At 42.2% G+C, this 25,356-nt stretch overlaps 1 protein-coding gene across 1 annotated transcript; it reads right to left on the bottom strand.

Annotated features, from left to right (window-relative positions):
* Window positions 1-1,221: 1,221 nt before the first annotated feature.
* cenpe (centromere protein E) lies at window positions 1,222-25,234 on the bottom strand. The gene is made up of 54 exons (XM_070849707.1): window positions 25,134-25,234; window positions 24,300-24,412; window positions 24,104-24,193; window positions 23,887-24,005; window positions 23,675-23,794; window positions 22,937-23,018; window positions 22,779-22,846; window positions 22,620-22,694; window positions 22,445-22,496; window positions 22,243-22,330; window positions 21,026-21,155; window positions 20,009-20,128; window positions 19,726-19,878; window positions 19,499-19,646; window positions 19,300-19,399; window positions 18,787-19,117; window positions 18,632-18,688; window positions 18,068-18,235; window positions 17,863-17,937; window positions 17,709-17,777; window positions 17,233-17,364; window positions 16,745-16,922; window positions 16,508-16,662; window positions 16,122-16,415; window positions 15,743-15,889; window positions 15,386-15,550; window positions 14,949-15,119; window positions 14,661-14,810; window positions 13,755-13,943; window positions 13,539-13,631; window positions 13,345-13,428; window positions 13,100-13,216; window positions 12,906-13,022; window positions 12,591-12,812; window positions 12,148-12,228; window positions 11,798-11,881; window positions 11,269-11,430; window positions 10,310-10,543; window positions 9,907-10,023; window positions 9,593-9,826; window positions 9,214-9,435; window positions 9,000-9,095; window positions 8,308-8,376; window positions 7,872-7,997; window positions 7,583-7,777; window positions 7,293-7,502; window positions 5,876-6,088; window positions 5,460-5,663; window positions 4,931-5,107; window positions 4,702-4,802; window positions 4,394-4,491; window positions 3,541-3,676; window positions 3,098-3,444; window positions 1,222-1,399 (listed from the first exon to the last, which is right to left on the bottom strand). Exons 1-54 carry the CDS (start codon window positions 25,187-25,189, stop codon window positions 1,323-1,325), a joined length of 7,611 nt encoding a protein of 2,536 aa, XP_070705808.1. The 5' UTR covers window positions 25,190-25,234; the 3' UTR covers window positions 1,222-1,322.
* Between the last annotated feature and the right edge of the window lie 122 nt (window positions 25,235-25,356).

The raw sequence follows: 25,356 nt of genomic DNA, 5'->3' as shown, positions 1-25,356 counted from the left end.
AGTCCACTGATTGGAAAAATGTTAATTTGAACATCTACAATTTTGTGATGAAAATTCCATCTTCTGAGGAAGGACTTGGTGGTGAGATTGATTTTGCTTGTCCACCACTGTTTCCAAAGTCAAGAGCTCCCAGTTTTAAGGTACACTTGTGTTGTGCAATGAAATGCATTCCCACATTACAGTAAATTCTGAATTGGAAGCTTTGGGGGCTTTAAAGTTGTCTTGTTAACTGGTTTAACTCAATCTGACTTTTTGCCTTGTCCTGAGGAAGCCGTAGTACCCGCAGAAAACCCACACAGGCACGGGTAGAACATGCAAAACTCCACACGGAAAGGTTCAAAGTTCAAACCCAGACCTGCCAGCCAGCAGATTCACACCTGAAACCTTCATGCTGTGAGGAAACGGTGCAAACCGCTACACCACCGTGCTCGTAAGAGCACTCATTAGCTTCTTCTGGCACTGGAAACCTGCAGATGGATTAAATGAAGCATCAGGAAATCCTAGGAGAAAATGTGAGGAAGCTGAAGCTTGGGCGTCACTGGACTTTCCAATGAGAATGATATCAAGCATACCTCAAAGTCCAACAAGACCTGGCTACAGAAAAGGTCCTGGAGGATGTTAGAGTGGCTGTCAGAGTCACCTGACTTGAATCCAATAGAAAATCTCTGGTTGCAGCATGCAAACCCAAGAATATTAGAGAACTGGAGGCTGTTGCCCATGAGGAATGTACTAAGATTCCTCAGGAACGCTGTCAGAACCTGGTGTCTGACTGTGCATCACGTTTGCAGCAGGTCAGAACAGCAAAAGGAGACTTTACGAAGTACTAAAGATGGTTGTCAAGAAGGGGGTTGAGTCATTTTGAGACCACAGTAGTCATTAAAAGTGGTACTTTGCACTGAACTTGGAGAAACCACCACATGTGTATTTGATAAAGAAAAAGATATCCCACAAACCAACATGATATTCTGTAGTTGAATCATGTGTAGTGCCATACATCTGCATAAATCAATACAGCAACACGACCGTAATTCATAATTAGACTCAAAGACTCAAATGAACAGCATGAACAGTGTTACGTAAATCTATACAGCCACACTGTTACTTATGTTTGTCGTTGTATCAGAAACTAAGTTACAGCAAGGAATTTCTTACATTTCCATTTCTAGTTTCTATTTGGCTCACGGAAACATGGAAAGACAACTGTAGTAGCTGTTACCAAGAAAAGCTTTATTTTTCAAAGTAAAATGACGAACCAAAAGGTAACAATAAAAGCCAGAGACGCTTAAAAGACAAAGACATTAATATTGCACATGTGGGACATTTTACTGGGTTTTACACATGTCCTCTTGCTTAGGAGACTGAGGCCACCACTCCTTCCCATCTGCTCCCACAGCAGCATCTGCAACACACGAGGCTTTTAGAAACAGGACTCCACCGACAGGAACATAATGAAATGCATCCCACTGGTCTCCAGCTTTCAGTGGCTGTGATTGTTCATGAAATGTGTCGAACCAGTTCCATTACAAATGTGAGTGTGTGGGTGATTTGCTCTTATTGATGTGCCAGTAAATGTGTCAGTCGCCCATCAATGTGAACCAGCACCACAGTGGTGCTTTTTAATGATACCCAATATAGAAAAACAGTTGAAATTTGATTGACAGTTCAAAAGCCATGTGTATGTATTGCCAAAAATTGCTATTAAAAAAAGAACACCAAAGGCTGCAGTTATTGTAATATAAAGGTTGCTTTCACTAGAGGATGAAATGGGTCGAATTGAGAAAAAAAAAGTTAAACACAACAGTGGTCATCATTGATGAAAATGATTAATTAAATCAAAATCATTACATTGTATTGTAAAAGTCTGAGATTCCAACTCCGATGTTGAAATAGGTCAAAACCTTTCTGTAGCAAATAAGTGAACATTATCTCTGCATGTTGACTATTAGGGCTGCGTGATTATGGCCAAAATGATAATCACAAATATTCTGATCACGATTATTTAGTACAAATATTTAGAGATTTTAGGGAGAAAATATTGTCATTGCTCAAAGTAAATGAAATGATTGTGCTTTAATTTCCATGTTGCGCCATATTACTGCTAATTTGCATTTGCAACAAAATAAGACTGGATGTCTGAGTTCATGCTGGACGGGGGGGGGGGGATAACATGAAGTTAATGAAGCACCTCTGCGTCATGTGGTTTACTTCAACAGCACCACGAACTACATCCTCCAAGATGGCCACGCACACCTCTAAAGGTTTTTGCTTTTCAGTGATCTGGACAGAAACACAGCCGGCACATATCACCGTTCACACCTGTGTCTAGCATGCGTCTACTATTGACCTCTTGTGCTCGGATTTCGTTGCCACCTACCTCACCTCCGCTAGAGGGTCACAGAGAATGTTAGGAAAATAGTGGCACCGATAACGTATTTTCCCGTTAGGTCCTCGTCAGGGACATTTACACTTGTATTTAGCGCCGTCCATTTGTAATCTTAAGGAGCATCTAAAATAGTTTCAACAGAAACTAAATGCTGGAACCTTCATGGAGGGATGATTTTGCTGTAGGACCGTTGGATTAGACTGCATTACATTTATTTGTGGTCCTACTGGACATTGAGTAGAGTTGTATTTGACTGAAAGAAAATATTCTGGCTCACTATTTTATTTATTTATTTATTTATTTTTTAATCAATCCTAACATTTCCTTTTTTTATTGTGGTAAATGATCTTATATATTGCTTGTTTTCCTCTACTTTAAAATGAAATACATGGTTTGCACACAGTCTACTACCCTACAGCGAATGTTTGCTCGGTTTAATTAGAAAAAAAGAAGAAAGAAAAGTGAATTCATCAATTGAGGAAGGTGAGCATCAGTTCTAATTCAGGTTTTAGTGGAAGAGTGGTCAAGTCCCAACACCTTGTGCTTCTGTTAGTGAACCCAAAACACAGTGACAGTAGAACAGTTACCCGTCTCTGCATTTGGGGTGTCAGGACCATTGGAAACTTCTGGCAAAACAAAGAGCTCAGGTCTTTAAGACATTAGGACTACCAGACAAACAACAGCACAGGTAGGGGAACGGTAGCTGGAGCTTACCTGGAATGGTTCCGAGGCTGGAGTTATCAAAAAACTGCTTGGGACGTGTTCTGGTCAGCAGATCTGAACCTCTGTCCACATCAAAGAATCTGCTTTTGGGGGAGTCGAGCAGAGGCGCATTTGGAGACTCCAAAATCTTCCTGGGAGAGTCCAGGACTTTTTTGGGAGTAACCACAAACTTCTTGGGCGAGCTGAAGAAAGTGGAGGACTCGGAGGTCATGGGCAGCCCCCTCTTGGTGGGGGTGCAGGGTGGTGAGGGCTTGTCCACCTCGGCCTTGCTCTTCACCTTCAGCTTGATGGCTCTGCTCTTCCACTTGCCCATCTCTGCGTGCTGACTGCTCACTAGGCTGATGTGACAGAAGGACAGGTGTCAGAGCAGGACGAGGAGATGCAGTGAATTACAGCAACTGTAACAATCCGGATCTCACACTGGTGCAGATTACCTTTCCAGCTGAGTGATTCTCAGCTGAAGCCGTTTGACTTCCTCCTCCAGTTTGGTTTTCTCCAGCAGAATGCTGCTCTTGATCATCAAACCTCTGGGATTGGTCAGTCTGGCATGAAGCTCCTCCCCTTGAAGGACTGAATTCAACATGACTACATCAGTGTTATTCAGTTACCAAGCTGAAGGTCACCAACTATCAGCAGCTTTGTTAAACAGCCCGGCAGGTGTCAACTTAAGTGTTTAAGTGTTTAGCTCCAGTGCACAAATAAGTTTCAGTTAACCTGACCTGCATGTCTTTGGACTGTGGGAGGAAGCCAGAGAACCCAAACAATCACGGGAAGAACATGCAAACTCCACACAGAAAGGTTCCATGTTCAAACTGCAAACCAGCAGATTTGAACAAGGAACCTTCTTGCTGTGAGGCAACAACTGCGCCGCCATGCTGCCCAGCTTTCCCTATAGTTTTAGTTGTGTTAAGACCTTGACTAAATTGTAATAAAATACTTTACTTCCATTAGTTCCTGAAATTTTCATTGCGTTTTCTTGCTTTAAAAAAAAAAAAAAAATTCAATAAAGCATTTGGTTTATTTTTGTGGCTCGTCAGCAAATAGTCCGTGTGCCTTTGATCTTCAAGGCGTCTTTAGGTTTTGAGATTTGAGTGGTATGGCTACAAAACATGCCATCTCAAATACATGTTAAAATTAACCATGCTGTTCAGCACTGTGTTCTATTCGTGGAAAATGGAGGACAGAAATGATCATTTAGTAAGCTAAACTTGGCTTTGTCCCTGCGTGAGACTTCCTGGGCTGAGCCGATCAGTGTTACTGCACTTTCAGAAGAACCCGATGACTTACAGGATTCCTCTCCTTGCTGCTGTGATTTTCTCAAGGCCTCTTTAAGCTTCCTGAGTGAATCTTCCTTTTCATTCAAGACAGTGGTCATCCTCTGGATCCTGAGAAGGAATAAAGGGAGACCGGTCAGCTCATACAAATGCTACTCCACTGAAACATTTCTAACATGAGTCTCTTTCACCATCTGACATATTTGTGGGGAAAACGGCTGAAGGGAGGGCAACCACAGAAATCCTGACGTCACGTTCCATTGGTTGAAGTCAAACAGGAGGAAACACACCAAAGAGTCAGAATGCATCCAAAGAGCTTACTGTTGTTGGTGTTTATCAGACGTTGAATTCAACTCCATCTCCATTTTGAACAGTTTTGTCTGAAGTTTTTCCAGCTCCACGGCACTGGGTGGCGCCTTAATCTACACCAGGAAGACAGAGAAATATAAGAAGTCAAAGCAAATTTGAACCGCTTCAGCGTAAGACTATGATACATTAACTCAATGATAAGCCTCAAAAGTGTGTTATGATGGGCCTAAAATTGACAAACCTCGGACTCTCGCAGTTTACTCTTGAGGGTTTTGATTGTATCGTCCATCTCCTCCACTTGTGCGCGGCTGTCCTGCAGCTCTGTCTGCAGGAGCTGAGTAGCCTGTTTATGGTTGGACACCCGGTTGTTGGCTTTCATCTGAGCGTCCTCCAGCTGCTCAATTTGTGTGTACAGAGCCTGAAAAATAAAAACGTGTCATAATCTGCAAACAGTAATAGCTCTCAGTCGTACACTCAAACAGCATTTGCATTTGTTTGACTATTCGTTGGGGCAGATTAGCAGGATGGTGTGTGTGGGATTGAGTCAGAATAGTCAGTGTGTGTGGCCATGGCAATGAGGAAACACCCACTAATTGGCCTACAGAAAATAACTTCATTAGGAAGTAGTAGTTAAAAGAATATATGTTGGCCAACCACAAACAGAGAGAGGGCACTTTGGGAGGCGCAATAAACACTTGAGGTGAATATTTCTGCCAAAAAACGAGTGAAGAAGTACTCAAACCAAACTGATACAGATCTGGAAGACATACTTTGACTTTTTCTTCAGTTTGCTGGAGCTGGAGAACAAGTTGCTGGTTGTCCTTCAGCAGAGAAAGCTCCGTTTTCAGAGGAGCTCCCTCCAGCGCCTGCAACAGAGTGGAGGTCTTGCTTCTCTCCTCTCGGAGTTGAGAATGAGCCTGAGTCTCCAGCAGCTTCAGCTCTTCCCACGGACCATTCTGTTCATCCATAATGGCCTGCAGGACGTGAGAGACGAGCATTACTGTAATACAGCCTTCATTACGGATGAATGTCTCCATCTCTAGCACATGCTTTAAGCATATTCTTCACAGTCACTTATATTCATTTAGTCATTTACTTTGTGATATGAGCGACACTTTCTGTTATGTCCTAAAAGGCAAATGGGGCCAAAAACACAACAATTAGGGAAGTGAATGTTGAACACTACCTGCAGAATCCTCTTCCTGCCTTGTGCAACCGCAGATCTGCGCTCCAGCTCACAGTTTAGGATGCTGTCCATTGTGCTGAAGCTGATTGGCAGGTTGGTGACCATGGCCTGCAGCTGCTCCTTGAATCTCTCCCGCTCGCTGATCTCAGCTGACAGCTCACTGGGGTAAGAAGCCATGTTTGCGTAGAGCTTCTCCAGAATGCCGACCATTTTCTACAAAAGCAACAGAGTCGTTGTGAAGTGTCAGTCCAGGAATGTTGGGGAAATGGAAATATAATGAGGAATAGGACAAACACCATTTCACAGGTCAAAGTCACAGGGGTGAGAAACACAACTTAAGTTATGTGTCGTTGTTGAAGCCTTCTGTTCATTTTTATACTTGAAACTGCTCTGGATGAGTTGCTAAATGCCCAAACCGTGTGTCCAGATTCTAATCCAGGTTTGAACGTGGGGTCTTTCTGTGTGGAGTTTGCATGGGGGGGGTTGAATTAGTACTGTTGTATATGTCAGCTGGTGAGCAACAGTAAATGTCAGCACGGAAATACTTAAAATATGTTTGAGGTAATTTAGAAAAGAGTATCCATTACAGTCTGTCCATCAGACAGCTCTAAAGCTTTTTTTTTTCAAAATCCAAAGCGAAGGGTTCCTTATCAAAAAATATTTTTGTTTGTTATTGTTTCCAAAGTTGGTACTGATGGGAGCCTGTCTGTTTAGAGTCTGCAGGTACTCCAGCTTCCTCCCACAGTCCATGGGCATGCAGGTTAGGTTAATTAGTGTCTCTAGGTGTGCCCGTGAGTGGTTGTCTGTCTCTACGTGCTAACCCTGTGAATGACCACCAACCACTTCTCGCCCAAAGTCAGCTGGGATTGGCTCCAGCCCCACAACCCTTAAGGATAAGTGGTATAGACAATGGATGAATGGAAAATTGGCAATATTAACAGTCTTCTGCAGCTGCTGTTTGCAGCGTACCCATTGATACCCATGGACCACTTCGATACTGAAAACTTAAAATGCTGATTCTCAGGCAAGTTTCTGTTTATGCTCAATGGAAATCGGAGGTAATGATATTCTCGGGAAGCACAAGTCACTCTGAACAATATCAATGTGTGTGTCTGTGTTCAGAATTGACACAAACACGACTCTCGATTTTCGACGGCAGTATCTCTGCCTCATTCCTCTCCCTCCTCGACTAGTGGGAAGTCTTTTGACTTTGTCTTTTGGTTTGTCCTGTGGAATCTCCATGTTCATTACAGACCAGATCCTGTAATTTCACAGTGGTTGCAAAGCTGTCCAGAACAATGTGTTAAATTACAATGGAGCAGTCAATATTTAATTCCCCACCTCCCCTTATATTATCAGTCCTGCCCAAATGGGGCTTGTAATAACCTTTTTGAGATGCCACAGCAGCAGAGCTCACCTGCAGGTAGAGCTGTCTCTTGTCCAGCAGCTCGGTCAGTCTGTGTTTCCACAGCGTGTGGAAGTCCGTGTCTTTGACAGAGTAGCTGGGAGCATCCATTCTGCACAGCAGCACATCCTGCAGACGCCTCTCCTCAAAAACGGTCAAATCTTTCTTCACCAACTCCTCAAACAGAATCCTGTAGCCCTGTGCTCGCGACTGTAGGTGCTCCTGGGGAAGCAAAGAGCAGGAGTTATAAAAAATGTCAGCCCTTAATATTTTTTTCCCCCATTTGAAATTTCATTATTTACCATAATGTTCCCCAAACTTTGAACAGTCTGCAGTCCCAGCTGACAGACTGCACTGTATGCATTCATGGTGGGTTTTGGCAGAGAGGTCAGATCAGAGTGCTTTAGGGGGCCCTGCACTTTTAGGGCTTTGTCCAGGGCTGCTGAGTTGTACTTGGAACAAGTGTCTACAAAATGCTGGAATCTTCTGAAGGTCTCCTGCAATGATGAGATCAGTGGTGTCAGAGTTGTATTAAACTATTATGTAAAAATGTCTTTGCTTTGCTGGTTAATAAAAGTTCATTGAACTTACCTGAAGCTGCCCGGTTGAGTCTTGCAGCCGTGATGATGCGGCCTCCTTGTCTCCACTGCTGCTCTCATCCAACTTGCTCAGCTGCTCTCTGAGCTCTGCAATGGTTGTGTTTGCTTCACTGAGCAACTGAATGGAGAGGAGGAAGAAAAACATGAAAATAATACTATCCATTTTCATGCTGATATCAGATTTTATACACGTGGCTCTTCTCTAACCCATGCTATATCACGCTTATGAGCTACCTTCTAGTTCTTTGCACCTTAGAAATGGAATAAATTACATTAAAGCTTAAAAGTCTCATGCCATGGGATGAATTAAAACTAATAAAGGTCTCTGAGGTGAGCTCAGTGAGACTACCTGATTAAATTTAGATGATAAACTGATGCAAAAAGACCAATAAAAAAAACAAATAGCTGAAGTAGAACAGTTAACGAACCTGTTCACCTGCTTCAGCATGAATTTGTCGCTCTCTGTGCATTTGAAGCTCCTCCTTGAGCTGCTGCGCCTGACAGCAAGAGACAGTACCAGGTCTTTCAGAGCAGGATCACAGCTGATAGAAATCTTAAGCATGGAGACAATCAAACAGAAGCACCACTGGATGGCTTCTGAATGTGTGAAGAGGGGGCCTTGTTGGAGATAATCCATCATCTCTGAAGCCTCTCGCTCTCATCTCGATTATGATCTCTCCTTGAATTGTGTAATGTATTTTATCTAAACAGTTTGTCAGTGAATGTATGGATGTAAATTCAGTTTTTAAAACTGCATTATTCTCCAGTAACTGCAACTACAGGCGTAGCAACTTCCTGGGGTCTTGTGGTCATCCACCAGTGGAGATTCCAGGAGGTTGCTAGCCAGCAAGTCGTCTGGCATCTAAACCTCCCTTAAGACTACAATGTGTCATTCTTAGGTTAGGCCACCTTGGTAGTGTATGTAGGTTAAACAAAAGGGATATAAATTCCCAGTCATCATGCCAAGCTAAGATAATCTCAGTCTGTGGTTTATATTTACCAGGCAGACACGACAATGGCATCAGTCACCTCACCTAACTCATGGCAAGACAGTAAATATGCCCATTAAGCAACACGTTTGAACTATTCCTTTAACTATATTTAACTATTGAGGACTTACTTCTTGTTGCAGCTTGGTGTCTCGCTCTTCTCTCTCAGTCTGCTGCTGCATGTTCAGGAGTTCTTGCTCGCTCATCTTCTGCTGAGTGACCGAGATCTGTAGTTAGAAAAAAAAGGTAAATAACCTGACAACATTAAAGTGCTTTGAAGCAGACCGCGATAATGCTTGTCTAGGTTCTTGGATTCCCATTGACTTTAGAATTGCAAAAATATACCATCTCCATCCTGTCCTCCAGCTCTGCTGCGAGCTGCTTCTTCTCCTGTCTCAGTCCCTCCAGTGTCTCCTGCAGCTGATCCCTCTCCTCACTGAGAGACGTCACTCTGCGCAGCAGCTTCTCCATCTCCTCTGTGGAGATCTGACAGTTTGCTTCCTTCTCAGAGAGCAGGCCATCTCTCTCTGCTTCAAGGCTCTGCAGTTTCTCAGTTAGAGTCCTTATCTGCAGGGTGCATTCAGGTGTCTCTTTAACTCCAGCTGTGTCTTTACATTAGTTTATAATCCAAATATCCTGTTATAACTGTTATTCTGTCTATGACAAAGGTGTGCAGCCCTACAATGAATATTATTTCATATAAGTAAATCCATCTGAAACACACCTCAGTCTGCAGTGTTTCCATCCTGTCCTCTAGCTCTGCTCTGAGCTGCTTCTTCTCCTGCGTCAGTTCCTCCAGTGTCTCCTGCAGCTGATCCCTCTCCTCACTGAGAGACGTCACTCTGCACAGCAGCTTCTCAGTCTCCTCCCTGGAGGTTTGACAGCTGGCTTCCTTCTCATAGAGCAGGCTGTCTCTATCTTCTTCAAGGCTCTGCAGTTTCTCAGTTACAGTCCTCATCTGTGAAGAGGGAGACTGTTACATATGTGTTTCATAAAAGCAGCTCTTGCTATTTATAACAAAGTCAGATGGACACTAACCTGTTGATCTAAAGAGCATTCCCTCTCCTGACTGCGTTTCTCCAGATCACAGTTCGTCTGCTTCTGTTCATGCAGCTCCTCCTGGACTGACTTCAGAAGCTCTTGTGTTGCAGAAGACTTAAAACAAAATGTTCATTTTTGTCAGTCAATGGTGGAAGTCCACAAAATAAGTAACGCTCAAAAAGGAAATTGACAAACTGTTTAAACTCCATCTGATTATTCATTTATATTCTATTTGCATGTTTTTCCCTTAAAGGATTATGACCAAGATTGGGTCATACCAGTTAGACCTGCCCCCTACACACATGGGATGGCAGGGTGCGAACCTTGAACACCCTTGCCTTGTTTTAAAGCTCCAGAACTAATTTGAAGGAAGAGGAGGGCAGCACGACTCGTCACAAACCTCAGTTTGTAGTCTTTCCATCCTCTCCTCCAGCTCTGCTCTAAGTTGCAGCTTCTCCTGTCTCAGTCCCTCCAGCAATCCTTGCAGCTGATCTCTCTCCTCACTGAGAGAAGTCACTCTGCTCGACAGCTTCCCCATCTCCTCACTGTGAGTCTGAGCATCAGCGGTCCTTTCAGAGAACAGGCGGTCTCTCTCTGCTTTAACACTCTCAAGCTCCTCAGTCAGTCTCTGAATCTGTCAGGAAAGAACAGAGATCCAATTACTCGGCTCCCACACGTTTTCATAGACAAAATCTCAATACATTTCCATGACTTTACAAAGAAGCATAATAAAATGTCCATGTAATCTAGGGCACACATCTTTATATTGGATTTTAGAGCTAGTAACTGTCACATTACATGGACGCTATTGAAATAAAGAATAAGAATAAGAAGAGGTGTGTCCTATGTGGGCCATATAGCGATATATTTTGGTATTGAATTAGAGTCACATTAAATGGAGCTTAGTGAATGAAAAAAATGTGAATTTTCCATGAAAAATATAAAAATACGCAAGGCACTGATATCTAATCTAAATATGTGTCCCGTTTGTCCACTGTAGTTACTATTTCTGAAATTGATTCAGAGTCAATGCATCACATTACACTGAGGCAATTAAAAAAAATCTATATATAATCTAATCCATGGAAGATTACTGTAACAATGAACAAAATTCCATGACTTCCAGGCCTGGAAAACTAGGACTTTTCCAGGTTTTGTCAATTCAATTCAATTCAATTCAATTTATTTTGTATAGCCCAATATTGTCATCCCCAATATTTGACATTATAATATCTGTATTTCAGTACATAACTTGCTTAGTGGAGTTTTGTCAAATCTGGACAAACCTAATCAAGTCATCTAAAAATGTGCCTAAAAATCAGGTTCATTCAGTGTATTACTTCCTAAATGTAGTCCTACCTGGTTTTGGAGCTCCTGTAACTGGAGAGTACTCTCTGCTTCACACCCATTGCCCTGTCTGGCCTCGAGGTTTGCATTTTGAGTCTTCAGCAAGCTGATCTCATCTTGTAGAACTCTAATCTTCTCCTGAGACACCCTCAGCTCCTCCTGGTTCTCGATCATCTGAAAGAATATATAACTGAAAATCTTTTCTATACAAAGTCGCTAAAAAGGAGTGTACAATAAAAGGGCCAACGGTCTTGGGCTGTGGCATTACTACAGCTGCAACTGCAACTGCCAGTTGGTTCATCAATCAAAAGAAAATAAATCAGCAATTATTCTGATAAACAATTTGTCATTTCAGCCATTTTCAAGCAAAACAGCTTTTTATTTATCATGACAATAAACTGGATACTGTAACACTTCATAGACTAAATGATTAATCAAGAAATAATTAGCAGATTCATTCAATGACAAAAATGATTTACAACCCTACAAACAGACATTTTAATAATGATCCAGGTAAAAAGATGGGGGGGGGAGAACTCACCAGTTCTACATTTTCTTGAAGGTCACGCTTGCACTGGCTCATCTCCTCCTTTGTTTCTTCTAGATGCTCCTGTAGCTGTTGGATCTGAACACCATGCAGGGATACTTTAACATTTTCAGTATAACTATAACTATATAACTATAAGGCCTTTATCTGCTTAAGGACATAGCCGAAGATATGAGCAACAACATGAACTGAAAATCATTCGAATTACCAAAGTAACAACATAGCTCAATGCAGAGAAAAGAGTCTTGTGTGTTAGGGGGCAACTGCCCAATGCATGAAATGAACCTTAAATGCAAAACTGTCAGAGGTATAACAATGAGAAAAAGCCAGTGACATGAATTTACCTGCAGAAGTTGTTGAGCCTCCTGCTCCTCTTTTAGTGACTGTGACTCAGAGTTGAACTGCTGCTGCAAGTCACACTGCATCTGAGGAACAAAGAGAGAGAATGTGTAAGAGAACAATGGGGCATCAGTTTGAACTAGGTTTGTAGGTTTATTAAATTAGAGCCTCCTCAGAAGAGATCACTTTTCCTTGGATTCCTGGAACTTCTCGCCATTAATTAAGTTTAATTTTAAAACAGAACTGCAGATAATTAATCGTGAAACCTTATTTATTCTTCTTATTTTTGCACTTGAGGTGCAAATTCACTACATTTCTAGTTCTGACTGTTGTATTAAGTTACAACAGAGGCATAGAATTTAAGGCATAGAAAAAAATGCAACCAAGTTTTAGAGAGCATGAACAGGATATATCAGAATCTTAATTGACATTCAGTCCATGTTCTTACCATCTCCATCCTGTCCTCCAGCTCTGCTGCGAGCTGCTTCTTCTCCTGTCTCAGTCCCTCCAGTGTCTCCTGCAGCTGATCCCTCTCCTCACTGAGAGACGTCACTCTGCGCAGCAGCTTCTCCATCTCCTCTGTGGAGGTCTGACAGCTGGTCTCCTTCTCAAGTAACAAGGTATCCCTCTCTGCTCGTGCACTCTCAAGCTGATCGTTCAGAGACTTTGTCTGTTTTAACAGGAGGATTTCAAAATTACAGTTCGAGCACCGACAATGGCAGATCAGATAGTAAAAATATCTTTCATCAACATTTTAACTCACCTGTTGCTCCAGATCAGACTCCCTTTGCTCACAGAGTTCCATATGATGCGAGTTCTTTTGCTTCTGCTCTTGAAGGTCATTTTGAAGAGAATGTAGACAACATTGGGTCTCTGCAATCTAAAAATAAGAGAGCATGTTGTTCAAAAGAACATCAAAACATACAGCTTGAGTGAAACATGTTGCAAGGAACAAACCTGTTGTTCTAGCTGAGCTTGCCTCTCTTGGCTTTGGCTTTCCAGGTCAGCGTTTCTTTGATTCTGCTCTTGGAGCTGCTGTTGTAGTGAACTGTGAAGGCTTTGAGTCTCTGTAGCCTAGAAATGAGAAAATTCATCACTACAAAAGGGAAACTACAAGCTCCGTACACAAGCTACTTAACGTCCCTAGCAGTGTGATCACAACCCTGAAACGACCGGTTGGACCAGACACAACTTCGCCTCACCATCTCCATATTACGCTGCAGTTCATTTTCCAACTGGCTCTTCTGCTCACTGACCATCTGCAGAGTAGCCTGTAGTTGCTCTATCTGGAGGGGGAAAATGGCCACATTCCATATTCAAGTATTTTCAATCATGCACCAGAATGTACATCTTAATATATTAAACATATTCTATAATTTTGTTATTTTGTCGTTACCTCTTGATGAAGTTGGACTACTTTCTCATCTTGTGCTTGCAGTTCTGAGGTCAGTATTTCTGGCTGATTAAAACCACTTTGAGCTAGTGCGACCTGCAACAGAAAACACTTTACTTTCTTCCTTTTCTCTCTCTCCGGGCAGAGTGGGATTCTGTAGATACAATACAATTTTTTTTTTACATGAATACTACTTTAGAATGAAGAGTGTTAACATACCACCTCCATCCTCTCCTCCAGCTCTGCTCTGAGCTGCAGCTTCTCCTGCCTCAGTCCCTCCAGTATCTCCTGCAACTGATCCCTCTCCTCACTGAGAGAAGTCACAGTTTGAGTGGCGGCCATCTTCGCAGACAGTAAACCGTCTCTCTCTGCTCGCACACTCTCAAGCTCCTCAGTCACAGTCTTCGTCTGAAATCATTGTTGTGAAAACTTTTCATCAGGATTTATTTACACAGGATATATTTAATACCTTGGATGGTCTAAACGTTCGTATTGAGATAATTCCTATGTACATTTTTAAAAGGGCTGAATATCAACTTGCAACATCTTTTGGTTAACAAATGAAGTTACAAAGTGGGAGGAGCTACTGGTTCTGGAACTCCCATTTCAAAATGTTCTTCTTGGATAGCGCAACAACTCTACGTGTTCATGTTATGACCAGTTTTAGTTACGTAAAAATGTTTGCTTTTTCCATCAGTCTGGTTTGGGTGATCACTCTACACTCGATTTCGATGAAGAGGAAGTCATTTAGACACGCAAATTAGAGTTGGAACAAATTCAGTACTGGTTTGTGGTTGTAATTGTGAAGAGAACGCAGCAGCAGGTGACAAAATCATCCAAAATTATTTACCCAGAATTCAAAAGTAATCTCATTTAGAAATGCATCATTAGGAGACATATAACTTCACACTTTGCATTTTCATGTTCACAGGCATGTTTTGTACTTCTCACTAAACTTTGAATTTATTTGCTTATTGGCACCATGAATTATGGGTAATGGTATTGAAAAAGAACTTCTATGACAATAAACATCTTTAAAGCTGAAGTAAGTGCATAGTTATTGTAAGGGTACCATGCAAGCTTTTATTGTGCAAAAAGAGACCTGATGCATCAAGAAACTCTTACATGTGCTTGTAGCTCCTCTAGCTGTGCATTCATCTCGTTGGGAGGACCGTCGTGTTTGGATGTTTGGCCAGTCTCCAGCTGTTTGATCTGCGCCTTCTGTTCACGATTCTTCTCCAGGGCTGTCCTCAGCTCTTCCTGATTCTCAATCATCTGTTTTGTAAAAATAAAAAAATGTACTAATTGTTTTCGGGCTCTGGCAGAGACAGAAAAAAAATAAAAAAGAGCAGTGGCCCAGCACAGTTGACAGAAATGAACGGATTTTAAAATCTGGACTGACGAAGCATTTACCATCTCCACATTTTCCTGGAGGTCCGTCTTGAGTTGATCTCTCTCTGCCTTGAGAGAAGCCATGGTGGAGAGCAGCCTCTCCATCTCCTCTGCTGAGCTCTGACCACTGGCCATCGGGACAGCATCTTTCTCATCTCGCACGCACTGAAGCTCGTGTGACAGACTCTGCATCTGTTGGGAAGATTTCCAACCAACAGTCAGCATTTTAACATTTAACTCACATGTTCCCCTAAATCAGACTCTTTCTGCTCACAGAGTTGAACAAGGACACTAAGCAGCAGATTTTAAGTTGTCATTACAGAGAATAAGACTGTTGATTTGTCGGTTAATGCCCCCCCCCCCATTTCCTACCTGCCTCTTCACTGTTACTTTCAAATAAAAGCAAAACACACACAGACACACAGAACATTTTGATATTCTAAAAAACAGTCACTAACCATCTGTTCTTTTTCCTGAAGGTCCATCCTGAGCTGGTCTCTCTCTGCAGTGAGAGATGTAAGTGTAGAGAGCAGCTTCTCCGTCTCTTCTGCTGAGCTTTGAGCACAGGCATTCTGCTCGTTCCCAGCTCGCACAGACTGAAGCTCTTCAGTTAGCTGATTCAGCTAGAATTATCCAAATTCACAAAACTTGAGGTCACATATATGGTATTAATTGATCTACAGTTTAACACAAGAACAGACGTAATAACCAGAGAAAATATGACATACAGCAAAGGTCTCCGTGTTCTGAGTGTTCAAAAAAATCCAATCGCGTTTACTTAATTGAATAAAAGCAAGCATCAATCAGAGGCCTACTTGTTCTTGAAGTTCTTTGCCGATCTCCTCCTCTGTGGTTCGGGCAACCTCACTGTCAGCAAGCTTCTCATCCAAATCCTTCACCAGCTGCTGTAACTCACTCAGGTTTTCCTCCAGTGACGCTCTGTGCTGTTCACTCTCCTCCAGCTGAAATGAAAGCATTACCATGACTTTGTGCTAGAGATGTCCTGATAAAGGATGAGGGTAAAAAAATGGATGGTGAGTATCCTATCTATTAGATAGTGGACACCTTTCCTTATCCTGATCTGATCTGATCTGATGGAGTGAGTGTTTGTCCTGTGATTTGTGTCTGAGAACTAGAGGCCAATATGTCTTAACATATCATATATTTTTATATTTATATTATATAGCAGCTTACTTTCAAGCCTCTCTCTTCAATGGTGGCTATAACTTGACTCTTCTCAGCATTAGAGCGCTCCAGGTCTGAACGAAGTGAATCCAGCTGCTGTGTGACATCAACACACTGTTGGTTCAGCTCCTTCTCCCTCAGCAAAGCAGCACTAAGGTCTGCTTGGATTTTCAGAATCTCGTCGTGGGACATCTGCAGGGAATTTGTGAGCTGCTGAGCCTCCTCCTGGCGTTGAGTTTGGGTTGAGAGCAGGCCGTCCCTGTCAGCTTGAACAGCACACAGCTCCTCAGTCAACTCACACACCTGACACAACACAGAATGAAACCACATGATTACTGTAAAATGCTCTCCATCTCAATCTGGCACTATCCTTAGAGGGTGTTTGGGATGTTGACCTGCTTCATCAAATTGTCCATTTTATCTGGGAGAGTTTGGAATGAAACTAGTTTCTCCAGCTGAGCTCTGAGGGCCTCTTCTGTTTCATGAGATGCTGTCAGCTCTTTAGTCAGGTTGGCCACTCTTCTCTCAAGTTCCATGCTGTCTATCAGATCTGGAGGCAGAAAACATCTTAGAGCTCCCAGCAAATCCCAATTGGCAGTTACATTAAATACACACCCTAACTTTGAACATACTTTTCGGGACTTTCCCATCCAGCAGAGTGTTGAGCTTGGTGTTCTCTTCAAACGCAACATTCAGCTCTTTTTGGAGATCGATCTGCATCTTTCTGTAGCGTGCCTTCTCCGTCTCAAGTTGAGAGCGCAGGCTGTTCACCTCAGCGTTCATCTTCTCGTGGTTGGCAGTCAGGGTCATCTGGAGAGGACATTGTGACAAAAAAAACACTAAATGGCAAAGATACACATATTGGTCCTGGTGCCCCTAGCACAGATGTTACATTATCATTGAGACACACTGTCCACTATTGTACATACTCCATCTTTTTGAGTCTTATTTAAGACTTCAAAAGCAACCATAAGAGCACACAGCTGGTAAAACAGAAACAGGGCAGGACAAAAGAATTCATTCACTCTTGGACGAGGCAGTTAATGAAGCTGAACCACTTCAGTATTCTAACTACTCAGAGTGTCAGACTGCTAAAGCGTTGTGTGTGAATCCCACTTACAGCTGTCTCCTCCAGAGTGATGTTCTGACTGCGCAGGACAGCCCATTCCTTCTTTGTGTCTCTGCTGAGGCCCTCGGCATCATCCAGGGAGCGCCGGAGTTTTGCCACCTCCTGCACCAGGTCCTTACCACTCTACAAGAGGGCAATATGGCAGAATTAGCCTGCTTAATGACAGTGCCCCCCCTGCTTAATTATTTAATTACTGATTTCAGTTGCCTTTCAGCACACTCTTCACTTCAGAACCCTTTCAGTGCTTCAACTTCAACTGACAATTCAATGGCTCCTCAGCCTAAATCTCATCTCCCATACATCCAGTTAACATTGGAAGAAAAACTACATAAAACAATGGAACCAAAGACGGCTCACTAAAGCTTCCCTGGTATTTATCATCTGGAGCCCCAGTTCACTCGTACTAGCGCGCTAAAAGAGCCATTTTAAGAACTGGCATAATATTTAGAGGCGACAAAACAACATACCATACTCTGAAGTTCCTCTGCAAATTCAGTTTTCTTCTTCAGCTCATCAGACTGAGTATCTATTTTTTTCTTGGTGGAAAAAAAAAACAAACAGAATATTTAACAAAACTAAATATCTAATAAAACAAAACTTATTTTCAGCATGTCAACTTACCTGAAGCTCCAGGCATTGCACTTCAGAGGATTTGATGGCCATCTTCAAGCTAGATATTTCATTTTGCAGATCATCCTGTTAGAATACACAAACAAAATAATCACAAAAAGCATTAACACATTGAAAGCATCACCAGTAATAACATAGTAACTACAAAGTCAAACCCAAAATATCTAGATAATCGGTAATAATGGAGCAACTTTACCTCATGCTCCTTCCTGAACTCCTCCTCTAGAGACTTGAACTCATCTGTCTCTCTCTTCTCCTCCAGCTCCTGTGACAGAGCAGCTTTCTCTTTCTCCAGACTTTCAATCTGCTCTATGAACATCCCAAGCTCCTGCTTCAGATAGTCTCGCTCAACAGCCACCGTGTCCTATAAACACACAAATTCTAACTTGAATTGCATTGGCACATTGCACTGTTATCATCACTAAGTAGCTTAAATAAATGCATAGTTTTTGCTTGTTGCATTAATTCCCTTCCTTTATATGATTCTGATTCAAGTCAACATGTAACTTAACAGGTCCTGATTTTATTTTTGTGTGCAGATGTTGCACTTTTGCCTGTTGAAACAAACTTCTACCATAGGTTATAAAACTTTACAACTACATATGGCAAAGATTTTTGGCTTTAAACCTAGAAATTAGACAGTCTGGAATAGTTCTACATTTAGCCTGGTCTTGATTTAACTGAGCTGATTTAAAAGGACAAGAAAACCTTCTGAGCTGTGAGATGGGTCGCACAGTTGGTGAATTCCATTAAATATTACCTTCTCTGAAGCCATAGTTTCACACAGCTGGATGGTCTCTGCAAACTCACTTCTTATCTGGAAAACAAGAACAGTTTGGAAGATGTGCTATTGTAATTGAGGATTTCTCCTCTCACTTGGAGGGCACAGAGCAGGTATATTAAAACACAGCACACCTCTTCCAGCTGTCTCTCAAGGTCTGCCACTCTGAACTCGAACATCTCCACCTTTTCCATGGCGTCCTGTTTCTGCTGGGCCTCCGTTTGCAGCTGCAGCTCCAGCTCGGTTACCCTCTTTTCTGTCGTCTGTAGTCTCTCTAGGGCCTCCTGTTTCTGCTGGGCCTCCGTTTGCAGATTGAGCTCCAGGTCTGCCACTCTGCCATTCAATGTTTCTACCTTTGTCATGGCCTCCTCTTTCTGTTGACTCTCCATGTCCAGTTGCAGCTCCAGATTGGACACTTTCTCTGAGAGCTCACGCATCCGGTCTGGAGACAAAAAGTCTTTGGGACTGGAATAAAGGCAAACAGTGAAATGAATGAATGAATGGCCATTTAGGGGAGCAGGATGAAGGTCAACAAAGCTCTAATTCATGATTCACTGTCACATTATTATATTATGGATTACTAAATTATTATCACTGTAGATCTTAAAAGTGACAACTGCTATAACTGTTAGTAGAGGGACATTCACCTGTCCTCAAAGCTACGAACAGCCACAGAGCTGTGACTCATCTCCATTTCATCCGACGGCTCATCAGGAATCTCCCACTGAGACTCAAAGTCCTCGTCGTCTGTCAAAATATGCCATGGATGCGTTCAGCTAATTATCAAATAGTGCACTTCATGCATTAAAAATGGGAATTATTAGGGGAATTTTTGCTCCTCCTTACCTTCACCTAGCTCCAGACAAGAGCGGTCTCCTTTCCTCTTTCGAGTGAAAGATTCCGCAAAGCTGAGGTCAGATGAAACTCCACCAAAAGCAGAAGGACGGGCAAGTCTGAGCATCTTCCCCCCCCACGTCACCCTGCGTTTTGGCATCTTAAAACCAAGACATGAGTCATTATGACTATGATAATGCAGACGAAGCTGTAATTTAACTATTTTGTTTAATAATTACCTTTTGAACAGGAACCAGGTTTGAGCTGGTGACAAGCAGTTTAGTTAAGTTTCTGATTCTGTCCTCTTGTTCTCTCTGGAGCTGATCCTTTTCTTGAATCAGCTGGGAGAGAACCTTTTTCTCTGTAGCTGTGGTCTGTGTAACTGAAGAAACCTGTGGGGGGGGGGGGTCATTCACAGGTCAGTGGGTAGAGGGTGCTGCTGTCATGCACGTGACCAATGAATTAATTTAAGAGTGAATGAATGAAGGAATGGAACATAAATAAAAATGTAATAACACTTGCCTCCTGGAGCCGTCGCTTGAGATCTACAATCTCATTACGATATCTTTTGAGCAGAGCCCCATCATCAGAACACTCTGTCACATGAGGGTCGTTCTTCATTTTCTTTGCAGTGCTGGCAAACTGATATAAACAAACATTCTGTGAAACATCGTCTGCTTTGATTTCGCAGTCTCATATTCTGTTACGCCTGCGGGCGTACGGTTGCTGTAACCCTGACACTCTGGAATGGCCGTCTGCCCCTGGTTCTCGCCTGTGATTGGTTCCCATTAGGATGGCCCTCGTTTCAAAGAGGCAGGAGGGCGCTGGTCAGTGGCAGAGAGAACAGCCTCGACTTGCTCATCTCCCAACTGGCCTCAGACACCCGTCTAACTGCAGTGTTACCCCACTGAGGGTTTGGTTTGTAATGTGCTGTAGGTAATAGAGTTGGGCTGCCATTTCTGTAAATAGTGATTTCTCTCCTTTCTACCCGCATTAGGGAGGGTAGAGATTATAATTAGTTTTCTTTCATATCCATAGGTTCACCAAAATCACAGGGAAATGACCAAATCAACAAAATCTGAGCAAGTCAACGAATCAGCCACGCAAAATGCTCAACATCTGAAACGCCCCCGGTGGGTTCTACAACCAAAACCGGAATGCTGCCACAGAGCAACGCAGACATCCCCGGTGGGATTTTGGCGCAAGTGAACAGTCTCTGTGGCTGCTTGGGAAAGACAGATTTCATTCATGTTGCGTCTCAGCCACCCCTAGACAGGGGCGTGACATTCGCTTTGACGGGTCATGCTTAAAATTCCCATATAACTGCACTTCCTAGACGGACTGTTTTGGATGTTGTGAGCAGACTTAACCCATACTGTATACCCAGCTATAGAGCTGCAGTTCCATCTTGCATTCATGCACAGGGGGAAAAAAAGCAAACTATGCAATTTACTATTACAATGTAATAGTTAAATATTAAAATATCATGGCAGAGGTTTCTAGAGGTGTGCAAGAAAGAAATCTGCACATTTTACTGACCTGCAGAGTGCTGAGAGTCTCATCTAGAGTAACAGGAGTAATAGTGCAGATGATGACTGTTTTAGCATTCCCACCCAAGGAGTTCTGCAGAATGCGGGTCAGCTTACTGTCTCTGTAGTTGGTGAAACCCCTGAAGAGAGCGAGTGATATTTCATTAATGTCACCACCTTGAAATAATCTTCAACACATACAAAGAGGCTGTTAATAACCGTTCTTACGATCCGTTGTTTTCCTCTCATCACTTTCCTTAATGTAAACATGAATTGTTTCGTCCCCAAACTGATGGAACTGAAAATCCCTTAATCACTTAAAGCAGCCTTAACTGCATAAATCACTTTTTGCAGAATGAGTTTGGCAGTTTATCATTTTAACATGCAAATTCCAATGTTAATTGGAATGTTGGCTCCTTGGAAACTTTTAATTGAGTTTGTCCTTTTGGTTTGTTTTATATTCAATTTACAAGCTTTTTTTTTTTTTTTTTTTTTTTTAAATCAAGTATAAGTACAGGTAACACTTTCACAATAACCACTAGGTTCTCATCTGGAACTATATTCAAATCAACACTCTTTCATTATAAATCTGAGAAGGTCACTTGTATCTGAACATTAGTTCATGTAGGTGGTTCACCCTAAAATGTCTTGGTCATGTTCCAGCTACATTTTTGCAGATCTGAGCATAGGGTGTCATAAGGTCTGACAAAGGTTCCAGATGAATTTCCAGTCTATACTCAAATTTGGATAACTCAGTAACCCACAAACAAAGAACAAGGCCCTGGAGTTGGGATGTGGTTAGTCTGGTAGAGACCAGAAGCAGCTTTTAAAACAGATGCTGGCACCGTTTCTTGGTGAACAACTGCCGAATGCAGTGACCGCGTGCAGCTTCCCAGAGTCTCGCCAACACATTGAGGTTACCAGGTTTCGTACCAGAACCTGTACTCACTGACCATAGCTGGTCGGAGTTGCTACATGTTTTTGCATTTGTTCAATAACTAATCCACAAAATATAGAGACAATAGAAGATAATACATTACTGAGATTTATGCCTGCCTGGTCAGTGAAAATACATCTGGAGCAGTAAGACTCAACACTGTACCAAAAGGGTATCATCAGTATCAGTACAACCCAAATGGTTATTGTCAGAGTAGAAATGATAAGTTATGCTAACACAAGTGGAAAAGTCATTGCAATAAGTACACTGCATGCCCCCCGTTTACTCACTTCTGGCTTTCATCAGTCAGTTTCTTGATCACTTGGCCAAGTGTGAACAGGCTGCGATTGATATTGCAACCTTCTTTGAAACGCGTGCCTAGGATGTCAAAATAGATGTAAAGTCAGTATACATTGTAGGGTGTGATCTCAGTAAGCCCCAACATAGTATCAGCCCTAATGTGCATTTCACATGGCTCCAACTCCATCTTACCTTCAGCTCCTGTTTGACTTGCCCTCTCAGATCCAGCTAGATCGACTAAATTCTGGAAGATAAAGCAAAATTGCTAGTGACCAAATAATTATTGTAACACAAACAATGATGAAAAAAACCAAAACATGGATGAAATAATATGAATGCAAATAATAATAAGAAAGAGCTAGCTTACCAAATGAGACACAATAATGGCTCCATCAGCGTTTTCACCTGATGCAGGGTCACTTACTTCACGGCTTTCCAGGATCTAAGCAAAAACCAAATCATGAAAAATCCAGATTTCCCCACAATCCCACATGTTACTGTTGTGACATGTCGTGGTGTTGCTTACCATTCGGAAAATGGTGTGTGAGCGACTGCTCCGCTGGTTCATTTTTGTCTTTCCATAGTGACGGTTCTCTGTGGAAGCAGATTGCGCAGAAAAACACGTTACACGCAAGCTGCAGTGCAAGGCTGATACTCGCGATCAGTAATAACCTTAGATCTTACTTTCTCCTTTCCGAATCCAGGCCAGAGCTTGTGCAGGAGACGTAACCAGTTCCTCAGTCAGGTCAGCCACATAGATGTTTTTCTGCACGCAGTAATTATGAAGACGCAATCACGTAAAATAGTTAAGTACATTTTCAAAGGCGTTCTGGCATTTATTGCTCCTAAGCTTTTAAGTATGTTACTAAGGAACTTAGGCCCAGATTAATAATAAATCACCTGTTAAATGGGTTCGCCAGAGAACTGTCCAATTTATCCTCACTTTTACCCCATAATGCAATTCATTTAACATGTCAAACTTCATTGCTTCCAATTGATTTCCACTGAAAATGTGTCATCTCCAAGTCCAAACTGAGTTAACCCTGATGATATTTTAAAAGCACCCTCCTGAGCCACAACAGACATTATACAACTGTTTTTGCAGGCAGAGTATAAAATTGTTGTGTATTAAGTGTGTTTTTTTTTTTTTTTCAACCAACGACTACAGCTTGGAAGAAAGCTGTATACACAAGGGGAGCACTCCTTGCATTGCAATGGACTAAAGGAGGAACACCCCATCCAGGCTGAGCTGAAGAAGCCGTACAGCGGTTGTAATGCTAGTGCTAAGCATAAGGCTAAGGCTTTATGGACAGCATCCTTGACTCCTGTGTGGATCTACCCGGCTTTAGCCAGCAAGTGCAACAAGAGCTAAAGCTAAAGCAGTCTAAAGCAGGCCAAGGAGGTTTACCCTAGTCCACTTACATTGATTTGCTCTCGGACTTCCAGGGGTTTTCTCTTCCAGCTGTCGACAAGCAGATCAGTAACAGTTTCATTGTAGATTTCCATGTACGAAACCCTGAGAAGGAACTCCTTCTTTGGACACTTTGGGCATAAAAAGAAAAGAAATCAGTTAGAAGAAGCAGTGATTACAGAACAAACTGTGAAACACTTAAAGCATGTGATACAGTTCTTACATTTTTAATGGTCTGGAAAACATCTTCCACAGCTAGAGGTATCACTCCAGGAATGCGGTCACTTCCCATCATGGTGAAAGTCTTTCCAGAAGAGGTTTGCCCGTAAGCAAATATGGTTCCTGTGGATTAAACACAGAACAGACATGCGTACAGTGAGTGTATGGAACTACACACTACCATGAGAGAGATCCCACCGTCTCTAGTTTCCATTACATACCATTGTATCCTTCAACAGTGGAAACAACCAGTGGCTTTGCAATGTCCTGGTACAGGTGATTAGTTGTTTCTTCAGCAGTGAACACTCGGTCTGTGGACACAAAAGAAAATGAGTGTACAGTAGATTTTTAATACAATTACTCTGGTAATAATCTCAAAAGGAACCACACACTCCTGTAACATGCGGCAAAACATACCAAAACTAAAGGTCTTGGTTGAATTCCCATCATCAACCTGATAAATTGATTTCTTGTCAGCTTTCCAAAATAGCTGGACAGGCTCTGCGTTCTCCGAAGTAGCACTTTCTTCCCTGGAACAAGGACACACATTCAAACGACATGTGGAAATGTTAGACTCTCTCAGCAGCGTGTTGAGGAGAGAAGGTTTAGTGGAGGATTCATTTGTGGCTGAATCGTTAAGGCAGCCATCATGTAATAAGGAGTATAATAACAACAACAACAACAAGAGAAATCAAGGTCCCAATTTCATTCATAATATCATCCGCATTTATTATGTTGTGAAAAGTCTAATTGTATGTCAACAACATCAAAGATTATGGTCTTGATGGACGAGCCCTGTTTTCTAGTGTACCAGAAATGGCGCCTGTAGATGCCAGCGGGCAATACACAACCATGTTAACAGATTACCGTGTGGGGAAAGGACACGGATCAATAAGTCCCTGCAGAGCTGTGGTTATAATACGACACTAATAAAACGATAAATCTCGAGTCCTCGTTTCTCTGTCACTCAGACAAAGAAAAAAAAAAACTTCACCGTTAACTTTAAACGTCAAACTTCTGGCTCCGCGGCACTAAGTTAGTCTAAGAATAAGAATAAACGTCAAACACACAAGTGAAAATATAAATATATAAAAGTATGCCAGATACATAGTTATTATTTGCTGAAACGAAGACCCGAAATTTAACGTTAACTACGAGTGATTACCAGTTAAGTGACGTTAACAGCCTGTATTAGCATTAGCTACCACTTGGTAACGTTAATGTAAAGACGGCTCCGAACATGTAGCTCACCTGGCAATAAGCGGGCGAACTCGAACACAGACTTTAACAGCGGACTCTTCAGTCATTTTTGCTTGCTGATAGTCCTCCACAAATAAGGCAAACTAATACATCTCATTCATGACAGCTAACTGAATACGCCTGGTCAATGGCCGCGAGCGCACAACAAATGAATCTTTTTGCTACGTTTAAATTCTGCCACTTCGTTTTGATTGGTCAGCGTCATCAGGTGGGC

The sequence above is a fragment of the Pempheris klunzingeri genome, chromosome 18 (genome assembly GCF_042242105.1).
Source record: "Pempheris klunzingeri isolate RE-2024b chromosome 18, fPemKlu1.hap1, whole genome shotgun sequence".
NCBI classification, from domain to species: Eukaryota; Metazoa; Chordata; class Actinopteri; order Acropomatiformes; family Pempheridae; genus Pempheris; species Pempheris klunzingeri.
The sequence above is the reverse complement of the archived record's forward strand: the minus strand, read 5'-3'. Positions and strand labels throughout refer to the sequence as shown.